This window comes from Natator depressus, chromosome 7 (assembly GCF_965152275.1).
Source record: "Natator depressus isolate rNatDep1 chromosome 7, rNatDep2.hap1, whole genome shotgun sequence".
In the NCBI taxonomy this organism is placed as follows: domain Eukaryota; kingdom Metazoa; phylum Chordata; order Testudines; family Cheloniidae; genus Natator; species Natator depressus.
In genome coordinates this window covers 124,024,376-124,039,160 of record NC_134240.1, presented here as the reverse complement: position 1 = coordinate 124,039,160, position 14,785 = coordinate 124,024,376, and the positions used below count along the sequence as shown (strand labels likewise).

The window sequence follows — 14,785 nt, the reverse complement described above, 5'->3', positions numbered from 1 at the left end:
GGCTCCCTCGTTTGGTGCTTTGGAGACAGCACTGAGAAGCTCCAGCAATGATGATGCCTCCCGCCCTGGCTCAGCCAGAGAAAGGCCAGCCCAGCTATGGGTCTTTGGCAGGGGGAGAGCATGGAGTATCACCAGGGCTCTGTTCTCCTGCTCCAGTAGGGTCTGGCAGGACCTTGACATGGAGAGAGACTCCAGCCCTCAGGAGTGAGTGACTTTGTCTGTCTATCTGCAGGTTCATCAGGGTATCAAAGGACTGGTGTCCGATGAGAACAACAATGGGATTGCAGGTGCTGTGATTTCTGTCCATGGGATCGGCCACTATGTCACTTCCGGTGGGTTGCCCATCCCTCAACTTGCTGACCCTTTTGGTAACAGCCCGTTTAGCCTGATTTGGGAGGAACACGGTGTGATGGGCCCCCCCAGGGTGCAACCTGGAACTGGGGTACCACTGAGCCCTCTGTCTCACCAGCCTGGGCTCCCTCTCACACTGTGCTGTGTTGACAAGTTGCAGACTGCTCTCAGTCCTGCACTCGCACAAACCTTTACACAGGCAGGGACACACCCAGCTGTAGTTACATGAAGGCTTCTCCCCAGCATGACAGCCTAGGACCCCAGAGCTGTACCATCTTGTCCTGGTCAAAAGCCTGCCCAGTATAAATTTATTACTCAGTCTGTACCTCCCTCAATGTGCAGAGGACATGTGCCAGCTCCTGTTCCCAAGCAGATTCCCCAAGCGCTTCTGGCAAAACGCACTGTTTCAGGTTAAAAAAAAAAAAAAAGGACAACAATTGTATTAACTACAGAAAGATAGATTTTAAGTGATTATAAGTAGTGAGTGTACAGATCAAAGCAGATTACCTAGGAAATAAACAAAAATGCAATCTAAATCCTGTACACTAGGCCAGATTTGAATCAAGCAGTGTCTCATCCTGTAGATAGTACAAACACTTCACCAAGCGTCCATTCACAGGCAGGCTTCCTTCTTTCCCCACCTGGGACCTCCTTCTCCAGTTCAGTCTTTGTTCCTTAGATGTTTTCAGGTGCTGTGTTGTATGGGACGTAAGGCCGTTTGGTGATGCCACTTCCTTCTTTTATAGCTTCTTCCATCTTGCTGGAAAGATATTTCGCTGTGACCTGAGTTAAACAGTCCCTATTGTGTAGTGTTATCTCTGAGAGATTTCTATTGTACCCAGTTCCTGGGGTAATCCTTGTGAGTATGTGTATTTTCCTCAATGGGCCATTAACGCTGTTTGGCCTTTGCATTGTTGTACCTGAACGGCTGGTTAGGGGTGTTTTTAACTTCACAACATACTTCAGTAACAGACATGTGGCAAAACTTTATAACTCTAGATACAAAGATAGCACATACAATTTAACAGGATATTAATACTCAGCAGATTAAGACTTTTAAACTGATACCTCACAAGGCATACTTTGTGAAAAACACATCATAATCCTGTCACCATGGTAAATACGGGGTGCAGAGTGTCACACATGGTGAGCCAGGCAACGATGTACGTTGCCTGTCTCCTGCAAGCACTGCCCACTATGGGAAATTAGCGACCCTCACAGTGGTGGAAGGTGAGAACCCTTTGGCAGGAAGGGCAAAACGAGCAAACCCCTCCAGCCACTCCTCCCCGTCTGACACACAGCAACCTCGAGCGCTGCAGATTATTAAAATGCTCCTTGTGTGTATGTGTGTTGGATTGAACGGGGGGACACAAGTTAACTGGTGTAATGAGTGAAATGGCATGTGGGCTCTGTGGATGCAGCTTCACATTTGGGATGGATCAAAAAGTGAAATGGATTTGTTGGTTCTGATTCTTCTCTGGAGAATTTTTGTTCAAATCACAAACAGACCTTCCAAACCTCATGTGTTGCATGACTTAGGGTCACAGTGGATAATCAGCTAATCGTGAGCTCCCAGTGGGATACTGTAGCTAAGAGGATGAACACTGTCCTTGGACGTATAAGCAGGATAGTATCAAGTAGGAGTAGGTAGGTGGCATTCCCTCTGTATATAGCATTTGTGAGACCATTGCTGGATCCCGTGTCCTGTTCTGGTGTCCAAAATATGATCTGAGGGCTGGAAACAGGCCATATATGAAAAGACTTACGAAGATCACTCTATTTAGTTTACGCAAGAGAAGGTTAAGAGGTTTCTTGACTGTGGTCTACAAGCACCTACATGGGGAACGGATTTATATGTTGTTTCATATTTTTATCAGTAACGTGGAAGAAACCATAAAATCATCACTGGTAAAATTTGCAGATAGCACAGAGAGTGGGGGAGTGATAAATAACGCAGAGGACAGGTCACTAATACACAGAGATCTGGATTGGTTGGTAAGCTGGGCACAAGCAAACAATGTCTGTTTCAATACAGCTAAATGTAAGGTCATACCCTGAAGAACAAAGGCTGCCAGCCATACTTACAGGCTGGGGGGCTCTTTCCTGGGAAGCAGTGACTCTGACAAATACTTGGGGGTCATGATGGACATTATTAGCTGCGATGCTGTGGCCAAAAGGGCTAATGCAGTAGTTCTCAACCAGGGGTCTGGGGCTCCCTAGGGGGCCTCGAGCAGGTTTCAAGGGGGCCTTCCAGCAGGGCCAGCCTTAGACTTGCTGGGGCCCAGGGCTGAAAGCCGAAGCCCCACCACATGGGGCTGAAGCCCAGGTCCTTGTGCCCCACAACCTGGGGCTGAAGCTGAAGCCTGAGCAATGTAGTTCATGGGGGCCCCTGTTGCATGGGGCCCCAAGCAATTGCCCTGCTTGCTACCCCCTAACGCCAACCCTGGCTTTTATATGCAGAAACCCAGTTGTTGTGGCACAGGGGGGCCATGGAGTTTTTATAGCATGTTGTTGGGAGGCCTCAGAAAGAAAATGGTTGAGAACCCCTGGCCTAGTGCAATTTGTGGCTCTATAAACAGAGGAATAGCCAGCAGATATAGGTGTAGGGAGGTTCTATTACCCCTCCATTTGGAACTGGTGTGGCTGCCACTGTAATGTTGTGTCCAGCTCTGGTCTCCACACTTAAGGACAGATGGTGAGAAACTGGTGAGGGTTCAGAAAAGAGCCACAAGATGACTAAAGGGTTGGAAAACCTGCTAACAGTGAGGCACAAGGAGCTCAGTCTATTTACCTTACCAAAGAAAAGGCTAAGGGATGACTGGATCCCAGGCGATAGCTACCTGCAGTGGGAACAGAAAGTTGTTAATAGAGGCTTTGCGATCTAGCAGGCAAAGGTATGACAAGATCCAGTAGTGGGAAGCTGAAGCTAGATAAATTCAGCCTCGAAATAAGGCGCAACTTTTTAACAGTGAGGGTTATTAACCATTGGAACAACTGACTTAGGGCTGGGGTGGATTCTCCATCACCAGAAACTTTTTAAAATCGAGATGGTCTTCTAAACTATCTGTTCTGGTTCATCTAGGCTCATAGACCTGAAACAGGAATTAATTCAGGGACATCCCATGTCCTGTGTTGTACAGGAGGTCAGACTACATGGCCACAGTAGTCCCTTCCGGCAGAGGCACCATAGTGATGAGTCGCACCCCATCACACATGGTGGAGAGTGTAGGCACAGGGTCACCCCGATATAAGGGGAGGATAGAGGACTGTGGGAACGATTGCCTGTCTCAGAGATTTGAGAGACTGAGGGACACAGAAGGTGGAGAAAATGAAACCAGGGTATGCAGAGGCCTTGTTCGCAGAGGGTTCTTGTGCCTTCCAGGACTGGACTCCAGAGTCAGTGCCCCTGCAGAAAGGGGCTGACCAGCAGCATGAGTGGCTTCAGGCCCTGCTATTAAAGGTACTTGAAACCCAAGAGAGTGGGAGGCACAAGAGTACCTGAGGGACTGTATGACCCGGGTAGCAGAGCAGCCGTTGTACCTGTTCAAGTCGCTGTGGGGGGGAGTCCACAGAAACCACAGAGAGCAAGAGGGGAAGCAAGGCATCAGGACCAGGAGGATGTTACATCTGTGGGCGACAAGGACACTGGAAAGCAGTGTCCCTACCGGGATGGGTGACAGAAACCTCACCCAGAGAAGGGGAAGATAAGAGAGCCCCATCTGTGAGGAGAACAGGGAGGGGATGGGTGTACTGGGCCTGTGGGCAACAGGGGCACCTGCAGAAGGAGTGCCTGGACCTGAGTGGTGGGGTTGAGACTGGCCCTGGGGAAGGGACTAAGCAAGCGAAGGATCATGGAAGGCCCGTAGCCAAAGGGAGGCAAAGAGTTGGCTGTCAGTGCCATGAGGAGGGCCATATAAGAAGGTACTACCCCCCTGGGAGACGGCAGGGTAGCAAAGGGGTGCCTGGGAACGAGGCTAGGTCAGAGACTGTCAAGAGGGATGTGGCAGTGATGACTGAGGACCTGGCAGAGAGCCATCTCCCACATCCAGCAGGGGGAGGTAGGGAGGTGTTGGATAAGATGACTGGGATGGAGAGGACCCAGATGGACAAGGGAACTTACACTGGAGCAGGACAGGCTGTTGTAGGGACCCAGACCCTGGAGGAGGAAGGCAGATTACTCCTCCTGGTAGAGAACCTGAGGCAGGAGAGGGATGTCCTGTGGGCACAGCTGCGTGGGAAGCAGGGATGGTTATACACACCCTGGGGCGGTCAGTCTTAAGGGGGAGGGTGTGTGATGGGGCATCTGCCCCACAGTGGCCCATAGGGGGTTAAAAGCTGCCCAGGGGAGGTTGCACTGGAGGCAGCCAATTAGAAAGGGGCTGAGAGGAGCAGCCAATCATGGTGGCAGGCTCATATAAGAAGGGCTTCAGGGAATAGCAGAGTTCAGTAGCTGACTGGAGCTTGAGGGGAGAAAACCAGGCTCCTAGCAGAAGGAAGGCACACCAGCTCCTGGGACAAAGCAGAGCTGCAAGCAGGGACCAGGGGAGCTAGAGAGAGCTCCTGGCTGGCTGCTAGGGCCTGCAGGCTGAGGCCCTGGGGTAAGGGCAGAAGAGGGTGCTGGAGCTGCATGGTGTAACGATGCTGCCCGTGGGAGCCAGCTGAGGTCACTCAATCAGGGTGAACTGCAAACAAACGGGGCAGACAAACCCCACACGCTGGTGGATATTCCAATACTTAGATTTACCCAGCCAGCCCAAAACAGCTTCTATAGCCCCTCCCTGGGTACTTAGACGTCCAAATAATGCAGTTCCCTTAAAGTGCCAGCCTCAGGCCTCTGTCCAGACACACATGTCAGATATGATGATGTTTACTGAAAAACTTATCTCATCATATAACAGAAAGGTTCTTCCAACCCCAAAGGATCAGCCACATGCCCAGGTCCAATTATAATTTAGATCTTGGCCAAAATACACGCTATAGTCAGTTCTTGTTAACTAAACTAAAATTTATTAAAACAAGAAAAGAGAGAGCGTGCTGGTTAAAAGATCAGTATACAAACAGACTTGAGTTCAATTCTTGAGGTTCAGATACACAGCAGAGATGAGCTTGTTGTTGCCAAAAGTCCTTTTAGAAATAATCCATAGGTTATAGTCCAATGTCCGTATTCAGGGTGACTCCAGTCAGTGACTGGGGATCTCAATCCTTATGGCTTAAGGTTTCCCCCTCTTGAAACCCAAAGCAGATCTGAGATGAGGAAGGATCGTGTCCCAGGGTTTTTATACATTTCCTGCAGCCTTTTGGCCTGAGAAAACAATAGGCTTAACTTTCCTTCTCCCAAACACCATGGCAATTAGCACAGGGTAATTTATCCATTAAACCGGTCAGATACAGGTTACCACAACCTTCAAAGAGACATATAGACAACAATACGATTTCACTCAAGTGTTTTCCTAAATGTTAATATTCCTCTTTTGATCTTTGAATCAAAGTTACAGCCATAGACAAGACTTGTTTGCTGACATCACAAGACCTGAACAAACATCTACCTTTCTATCTGTAATAATGCAGGCTTGCATTTCAAAGCTCTATTCATTTACATCTCTTCCTAACCAGTCTTTAAAGTTCGGCCATGGGTCAGGTCAGTCTGTGAGTTAATTAACTCTGGCCCTGTCACCTTTCAATGAGATAGTATATTACACTCTTAACGTCACACATGGGAAGCAGCCCTGGGACAATAGACTGCAGTTGCCACTGAGCAAAGTGACTGGACAGAGATTGCAGGTCCCCCAGAAGGGGGGAACGCAGAGTGTGGCAGAGCTGGAGGGCAGTGTCACTGAAGAGGACCCCGCAGTCCTGGGAGTGGCACAAGTCTTGGAATGAAAGTGATGGCGCTGAGGCACCACCAGAGAAGGGTGCAATGGCGAAGAGAGCTAATGCCCAAGACAGCCAGCAGGAGGTGCTACAGTGGTGAGTGAACCCTGTCACAATGAGGTTTTCTAAACTTTTTATCATTTTTGTCACTCTCCTCTGGACTCTCTTCAATTTGACCAAAACTTTCCTCAAGCGTGGTGCCCAGAATTGGATACAGTACTCCAACTGAGGCCTCACCAGTGCCAATTAGAGTGGGACAGTTACCTCCCATGACACTCCTGTTAATACACCCCAGAATGGTATTAGCCTTTTGTTTTCCAGCTGCATTACATTGTTGGCTCATATTCAATCTGTGATCCATTATAACCCCCAGATCCTTGTCAACATTATTGCCACCTAGCTAGTTATTCCCCATTTTTTGTGGTTGTACATTTGATGTTTCCTTTCTAAGTGAAGTACTTTGCACTTGTCTTTATTGAATTTCAGCCTGCTGAATTCAGACCAATTCTTCAACTTGTCAAGATCATTTTGAATTTTAATCCTGTCCTCCAAAGTGCTTGCAACCCCTTCCAGCTTGATGTCATCTGAAAATTTTAAAAGTATACTCTCCAAGTCAATAATTAAAATATTGAATAGTACCAGACCCAGGACTGACCCCTGCCGGTCCCCACTAGATACATCTTCCCAGCATGACTGTGAGCAATTGATAACTACTCCTTGAGTATGGTCTTTAAATCAGTTGTACACCCACTTTACAGTAATTTAATCTAGGTCACATTTCCTTAGTTTTCTTGTCAGAATGTCATGTGGGACTGTGCCAAGAGCCTGACTAAAATCAGATCTATCACGTCTACTGCTTCCCTCCTATCCACTAGCCCAGTAACCCTGCCAAAGAAGGATATTAGATTGGTGTGGCATGATTTGTTCTTGACAAAGCCATGCTGATTGTTCCTTACAACTCTCATATCCTATAGGTGCTTACATATTGATTATTTAATAATTTGTTCCAGTATCTTTCCATCGAAGTTAGGCTGACTGGTCAATAATATCCTGGGTCCTCTTTGTACCCTTTTTTAAAGATAGGTACTATGTTTGCCCTTCTCCAGTCTTCTGGGACCTCACCGATCCTCCAGAAATTCCCAAAGATAATTGCTAATGGTTCCAAGATTTCATTTGCTAGTTCCTTAAGTACCCTAGGATGAATTTCATCAAGATCTGCTGACTTGAAGATGTCTAAATTATCTAAATATTCTTTAACCTGATCATTCCTCACTTTGGCTTGCTTTCCTTTCCCCTTGTTGTTAATATTAGTTGTGTTGAATATCTGGACACCATTAACCTTTTTAGTGAAGACTGAAGCAAAATAAGCATTAAACACCTCAGGTTCCTTGATGACATCAGTTATTAGCTCTCCTTCCCCTTTAAACAGCGGACCTACACTTTCCTTCGTCTTTCTCTTGCTCCTAATGTATTTAAGGAACATCGTCATATTGCCTTTTATGTCCCTTAGGTGTATCTCATTGTGTGCCTTAGCCTTTCTGATTTTGTTCCTACATGCTTGTGCAGTTCTTTTCTATTCGTCCTTAGTAATTTGTCTATGTTTCCACTTTTTGTAGGATTCCTTTTCAATTTTCAGGTCTTTAAAGAGCTCCTGGTGGAGCCATATTGGCCTCTTACTATTCTTCCTCTCTTTCCTTTGCATCAGAATAGTTTTCAAATGTGCCTGTAATATTGTCTCCTGGAGAAACCACCAGCTCTCCTGAACTCCTTTTTTCCATTAGATTTTCTTCCCATGAAACCTTAGCTACCAGTTCTCTGAGTTTGTTAAAGGCTGCTTTTTTGAAGTCCAGTGTCCTAATTCTGCTGCTCTCATTCCTTCCTTTCTTTAGAATAATAAAATCTGTCATTTCATGATCACTTTCACCCAAATTTTCTTCTACCTTCAGATTTGCTACCAATTCCTCTGGGTTGGCCTGAGTCAGGTCTAAAATAGGTGTCCCCCGGGTTATGTCCTTCACTTTGCTGGGGACAACATTTTGTTCCAGATAGGTGCCAACTCCGTGGATGCTCCAGCCCTGAAGTACCCATGGAAAAAAATTATAGGGTGCTCAGCACCCACCGGCAGCCAGCTCTCCCCTTCCCCCCGCGCTTCCCGTCCGCCGGTGGCCATGATGATCAATTCCTCCCCTTCCCTCCCAGAGCCTCCCGCCCACCGCAGATCAGTTGTTCTGTGGCGTGCAGGCTGGGGGAGGGCACTGTCAGGGGAGAGGGCAGAACTGGTGGGAAGAGGCAGGGGTGGGAGTGGGGTGTGGGATGGAGCAAAGGCAGGAAGAGGCGGGGTGGATTCGGGGCTTGGGGGAAGGGGTTTAGTGGGGCCTGGGGCAGAGTTGGGGGTTGAGCACCCCTGGGGCTTGGAGGAAGCCGGCGCCTGTGGTCTCCAGTATGTTCCAAGGACTTACTGGAAATTTTGTGTTGCACCATATTACTCTTCCAACACGCGAAATGCTGTGCTGCAGGTATCCCCTGCCTTAACCACAAGACCACTCTCTTCTCACAGTCAGAACACAACCCAAGCATCCTGATACCCTGTGTCTGGGAAATAGCTGTATAAAGCCAGTGGTAAAGAATCATAGAATCATAGAATATCAGGGTTGGAAGGGACACCAGAAGGTCATCTAGTCCAACCCCCTGCTCGAAGCAGGACCAATTCCCAGTTAAATCATCCCAGCCAGGGCTTTGTCAAGCCTGACCTTAAAAACCTCTAAGGAAGGAGATTCTACCACCTCCCTAGGTAACGCATTCCAGTGTTTCACCACCCTCTTAGTGAAAAAGTTTTTCCTAATATCCAATCTAAACCTCCCCCATTGCAACTTGAGACCATTACTCCTCGTTCTGTCATCTGCTACCATTGAGAACAGTCTAGAGCCATCCTCTTTGGAACCCCCTTTCAGGTAGTTGAAAGCAGCTATCAAATCCCCCCTCATTCTTCTCTTCTGCAGACTAAACAATCCCAGCTCCCTCAGCCTCTCCTCATAAGTCATGTGCTCTAGACCCCTAATCATTTTTGTTGCCCTTCGCTGGACTCTCTCCAATTTATCCACATCCTTCTTGTAGTGTGGGGCCCAAAACTGGACACAGTACTCCAGATGAGGCCTCACCAGTGTCGAATAGAGGGGAACGATCACATCCCTCGATCTGCTGGCTATGCCCCTACTTATACATCCCAAAATGCCATTGGCCTTCTTGGCAACAAGGGCACACTGTTGACTCATATCCAGCTTCTCGTCCACTGTCACCCCTAGGTCCTTTTCCGCAGAACTGCTGCCTAGCCATTCGGTCCCTAGTCTGTAGCGGTGCATTGGATTCTTCCATCCTAAGTGCAGGACCCTGCACTTATCCTTATTGAACCTCATCAGATTTCTTTTGGCCCAATCCTCCAATTTGTCTAGGTCCTTCTGTATCCTATCCCTCCCCTCCAGCGTATCTACCACTCCTCCCAGTTTAGTATCATCTGCAAATTTGCTGAGAGTGCAATCCACACCATCCTCCAGATCATTTATGAAGATATTGAAAGCATGTGTCCTGTCCCCCCTAGGGACTGCCATGTTTGTTTTTCAGCTTGGGGGCCAGATGTATTATTTCAAACAGAACAAGGGGCCACAGTCAATACTTAGGGATGGAGTCTCTGCCTGGTCCACTCCCTTGGTGCTGGCCAGCTGCAGCAAAGGGAGTAGAAACCACCCACAAGTGCCCTGCTGAGGATTCCTCCAACTGGGGAGTCTCCAGTGAACGCAGAGCCAGCATAGCTGGCCTTACATCAAATTCCCTGCAACCCCTGGTGCGGAAAGCGTAGAAGGGGAATGGCTGGAATGTGCTGTGACCATTGCCAGCTGGTGCACATTAGAGCTGTTTAAGTCTGTGCTAGGCCCGGCCCCAGGTTGTTCAAGTCTGTGCCAGGTCCGGAGCAGAGAATCAGAGCCATAACAGGGTGTCTCTTCTCAGCATCTCCCCTTTCCTCCTCTGCTGGGCTGCCCTGGTGCCTATGCGTAGGGCTAGGAGCTCGCTGAGATTCAGGCAGAGCCAGTAAAGCGCCTATCCTGTTCTTCCAGGGGTTCCCACAGGCCACCAGGGAAGCAGGCGATGGAGCAGCTAGAGCTACTCCCTGCCATATTCTCTGATCGCTCCGGTGGAAGAGGTCAGTGCCGAAGGTCCTGGGTTTGTTTAACCAGAACAATTTGGCAACTTCAACATAAATTTCTGAAATGTTTTGGTGAACCTGGATTGGTATTTTTGTCGAACAAAGGTTCATCCAAAAATTGTACCCAGCCCTAATCAGGACTGAGCAGCACCAGCAGAGGGGTTTGTGTGGGCTGTGGAGGGGAAAGGGAGTGAGTCTTTCTCAAACCATGCCCATATTGTTCAGCTCTTACAAATGTAAACCAAAGCCCCCTATATTCGGGCTAGGTGAGTGCACTTACCCCCAGCGCTTTTTTCAAATCCACTCTCACTGGTAAGTCCCTGCACACTGTGGGGTCGTTCTGGGGTGATGGGAAGTCTGTCTGGATGCACGGGAGCAGAGTGCGGGGAAGGGGTGGGAGTGCTGTCATGTGACACATTTAAACTGGCCAGGACACAGCTCTAGGTGAGATATAACAGGGGCAAGTCTGGTGAGTGAGATTGGCCCAAATGGAATCTCTGTGCCTCTGACTCAGAGCACTCTGGCTGCTGCTCTTTCTCATTCCAGGTGATCAGGGGGATTATTTCCGGTTGCTGCTGCCTGGCACTTACACCATCACTGCCTCAGCGGATGGGTATCGACCACAGACGGTGACCATAACAGTTGGCCCAGCCGGGCCTTCGCTGGTGAGTTGTGCTGAATAATCAGCAAGGGCTGTGTCAGGACATCTCAGAGTGAGTGAGAGATGTGTCCCTGATGGGGCAGTGGGGGAATGACACACTCTGCTGGCTGGGGTCACATGGTGCAGTGATGGGCAGAGGTGGGAGAGAGATGTGTAGTGTAGATAGTGTCTCTGGCCATCCAGCCTTGGCTGTGGTTCCCTGGTGCCAGCAGATGGAAACAGGGAGCAAAGAAACCACACGTGACCAAAGGTGCTGAGTGGGGCTGTTCCACTCACATGTATTTTTCTGGCTCTCGGCAGTGGAGAGAACTGGCTGGGCGAGACTCCTGCCAGGTGCCTTTCCCCACAGCCTTCCCCTTCTTGTCAGGGTGAGTTAAGTTTAGAAGGGGGGTGTGTGCTCCCTTGTGCATGACCAGACACTTGGCTTGGGACAGACAGAGGCAGTCCTGCCCCACGGGGCAGGCGAGACCCATGGTTTCACTGGCCTGGCATAGCTCATTTCCTGCTTTGTGACCAAAGATATTTTCAGCCCCACAGCAGGGGCCTCAGTCCTCTCTGAGACAAACTCTGTCAGGGTGAGGCAGGGACATGTGCTCACAGCCACTTGCCACACTGCTCTGGGCAGTGGTGTGACCAGGGAGTGTGGAGATCTGCTGCTGGAATAGTGCGCCCACAATTCAGGCTGGATGTTTATAAATTGGAGGGGGTTCAGAGAAGAGCCATGAGAATGATTAAAGGATAGATAACCTGCCTGACAGTGATAGACTCAAAGAGCTCAATCTGTTTAGCTTCACAAAGAGAAGGCTAAAGGGTGACCTGATTAAAGTGTGTGTGTGTGTGTGTGTGTGTGTGTGTGTGTATACACACACACACACCCCTAGGGAGGTGGTGGACTCTCCTTCCTTAGAGGATTTTAAGGTCAGGCTTGACAAAGCCCTGGCTGGGATGATTTAGTTGGGGATTGGTCCTGCTTTGAGTAGGGGGCTGGACTAGATGACCTCCTGAGGTCCCTTCCAACCCTGATATTCTATGATTCTATGATAACATATATACTTACATGAGGAGCAAGAGAAAGGTATAACATGATCCAGTCGCTGGAAGTTGAAGCTAGACAAAGTTAGATGGGAAATAAGGCATACATTTTGAGAATAAATTAGCCATTGGAGCAGTTTACCAAGAGTCATGGTGGATTCTCCATCACTGATAATTTTGAAATCAAGATTGAATTTTTTTACAAAGCTCTGCTCTAGGTATTATTCAGGGGCCATTCTCTGGCCTGTGCTGTACAGGAGGTCAGGCTGGACGATCACCATGGTCCCTTCTGGCCTGGGAACCTGTGACTATAAAAGCAGAAATGCTTTGAAATCACCAGTGGCGTTGGGGGTAGGTGATTTTTGTGGAATTTCCACAGTCTCAGCAGGTGTTTTGTCTCCTGGTGTCATAGGAGCTGTCATGGGGCTGTTCTGTTGCACCACAGGTTATAAGTGTTAGTCCCCACAGCACTCAGTGAAATCACTACCTTTCCCCCACCGTTAATACTGTTTACTATTATATATTCTTCCTATCTCTCTGTCAATCGGCCAGCACCCTGCTCAGCTCATCCGCCTCCTGGGGGAAGGAATTATAGCTACTGTTTTTCTAAAAATTGGGCTTGTGCCTTTTTTGTGCCTTTGTTATGAAGAAGCCTGGAAATTATTAAAAAATCCTGCTTATTTTGTGTGCTAGGAATAACAGGTCTGGTCACATCTAGTTTCCCTGGAAGAGTTCTTGGGGTCTCATCAATGTGTATTTCAAAATCTCTTTCACCTGGACTGAAGGGGGGATGTACTGAGTCTTTAACAAAGGTTTCCTTGCTCCAAAATCTTCATTACTCTTGGAAGTTAAATGTGTGTTTAAACTCTGCGTGCGTGCGCACACACACACACACACAGAATTTTAAAGAGCTCAGCTGAAATTCTGTCCTCTCTCAGCTGTTCACATTTTACTTTCTCAACTCTAGTGGAGTCCTTATTTCACTAGGTCACCTCTTACCATAGAGTCTACTAGACTAGAGGAGACCTAAACTTCTAATGTGAAAAACAAGCCGGGGGGGGCCTTTAAAATATATCTGTCTGGCCTTGTGTGTCCATCACAGAGAGGCAGAAAAAGGCACACATGAGTCGTTTCCCCTTTGCAGGTCACTTTTCAAAAAAGCATGGGCCTTTGGTGCCCTGGGAGCATTCTACATTCGCAGTGTAGGTGTTTGACAGCATAGGTGTGTCAGTGGAAAATCAGGTTCTAGCTGGTTTGAGCACTTTGTTCCCATCATGTCACAACATGCCCCTTATCAGCTTTGCTTGTCTCAGCCTTGAAAGCTAGAACTCTGTCCTGGCAACCAGGACTGACCTCTCTCCAGGCCTGAGCTTACAAGGGATGAGCAGAAAGAGACATGCTTTTCTTCCTTTTCATGCCAGGTCCATTTCCAGCTCAAACAAGACACACTAAAAGGGCCCATGGAGAAAAAGGCCCCAGCCACCAGCCTGAGCAGCAAAGCCCTTCAGAAGAAGGTAGTGCCGAGAGCAGCCCATAAGAAGACACAGAGATGAAGATGGCCCAATCAGCCAAGAACTGGAGGAGTCCTATGAAGTAGCTGAGATCGAGAACTCCAACAAGTGAATGTCCTAACACGCAGCATAACAAGCCCAAATTGCCTAGTTTATTAAATGCAGAAATATTTAACTCCTGAGCAAATAGTGAACTCATTCAGAAAGAACTGCAGCAGTCTGAGTCTGAGAGCCCTTGGGCCAGTCAGTCTCTCTGTCTCCTACATCTCTAGGTTTGTGTGTTGTCCAGGCACGTACCTGGGCCCTTTACCATTGGACTGGCCTCAACAGGCCATACTAGAGGTTCCAACAGTAATGATTAGATCCGATTCTGTTCGGAAGCAGGGGTGCTGAAACCATGTATTTGGGTTGTTATTACTACTTCCAGCCAGGAGGTGCAGCAGCGCCCCAGCACCCCTAGTTTCAGCACCTAGGTTCAGACGCTGGGTTTGTGACATCAGTGGATGAACACTATTGCACTTGCAGGCTGTGGGAATGAATCCTGGCTCTAGTGCGGTGGGTGTGACTATTAGTCTGCGCCCCAAGGAGGTGGGTGTGAGGTGTGGACCCTGAAGCTGAGGGAAGGTCAGGCTGGTGGCGCCGTGTGAAAGCAGTCAGTGATATGGCCAACTCTGAACATGGTTTGTGCCCATGAACAGTCCGGCTAACGCTGGTTAGTGACCCCAACAGCTAAGAGTTCATTGCCCCTGTAGCCAGATCTCATGTCATTGTTCTTTTGTTGTATGGATGGGACACTCTGTGTACCTGGCTTGGCTGGTTCCCTCCTTCCCAGCTCTCTACGTAGTAGGACATCCCAGAGTGCACTACCCCATGAGGATTACTGAGCCACCAATGGGATGTAGCCGTCAAAAAGGCTAGTATGATCCTAGGATGTACCAGGCGAGGTGTTTCCAGTAGAAATAGGGAAGTATTCATGTCATTGTACAAAGCAGTGGGGAGATCTCATCTGGAATATTGGGCAATTCTGGTCACTCTTGTTAAGAGAGAGTAATTCAGACCGGAACAGGTGCAGAGAAGGGCTGCTAGGATGACCCAGGGAATGGAGAGTATATCTTGTGAGAGGAGATTAAAAGAGCTAGGCCCGTTTAATCTAGTTACGTA

At 48.4% G+C, this 14,785-nt stretch overlaps 1 protein-coding gene across 1 annotated transcript in view; it reads left to right on the top strand.

Annotated features, from left to right (window-relative positions):
* The window catches only part of CPN1 (carboxypeptidase N subunit 1), a 36,381-nt gene extending 22,595 nt beyond the window's left edge, over window positions 1-13,786 (top strand). Inside the window, exons 7-9 of the mRNA XM_074959570.1 lie at window positions 233-332; window positions 10,967-11,085; window positions 13,535-13,786. Of these exons, the coding sequence (XP_074815671.1) occupies window positions 233-332; window positions 10,967-11,085; window positions 13,535-13,666 (351 nt within the window). The 3' untranslated portion in view covers window positions 13,667-13,786. The remainder of the gene's footprint in view (window positions 1-232; window positions 333-10,966; window positions 11,086-13,534) is intronic.
* Window positions 13,787-14,785: the final 999 nt, after the last annotated feature.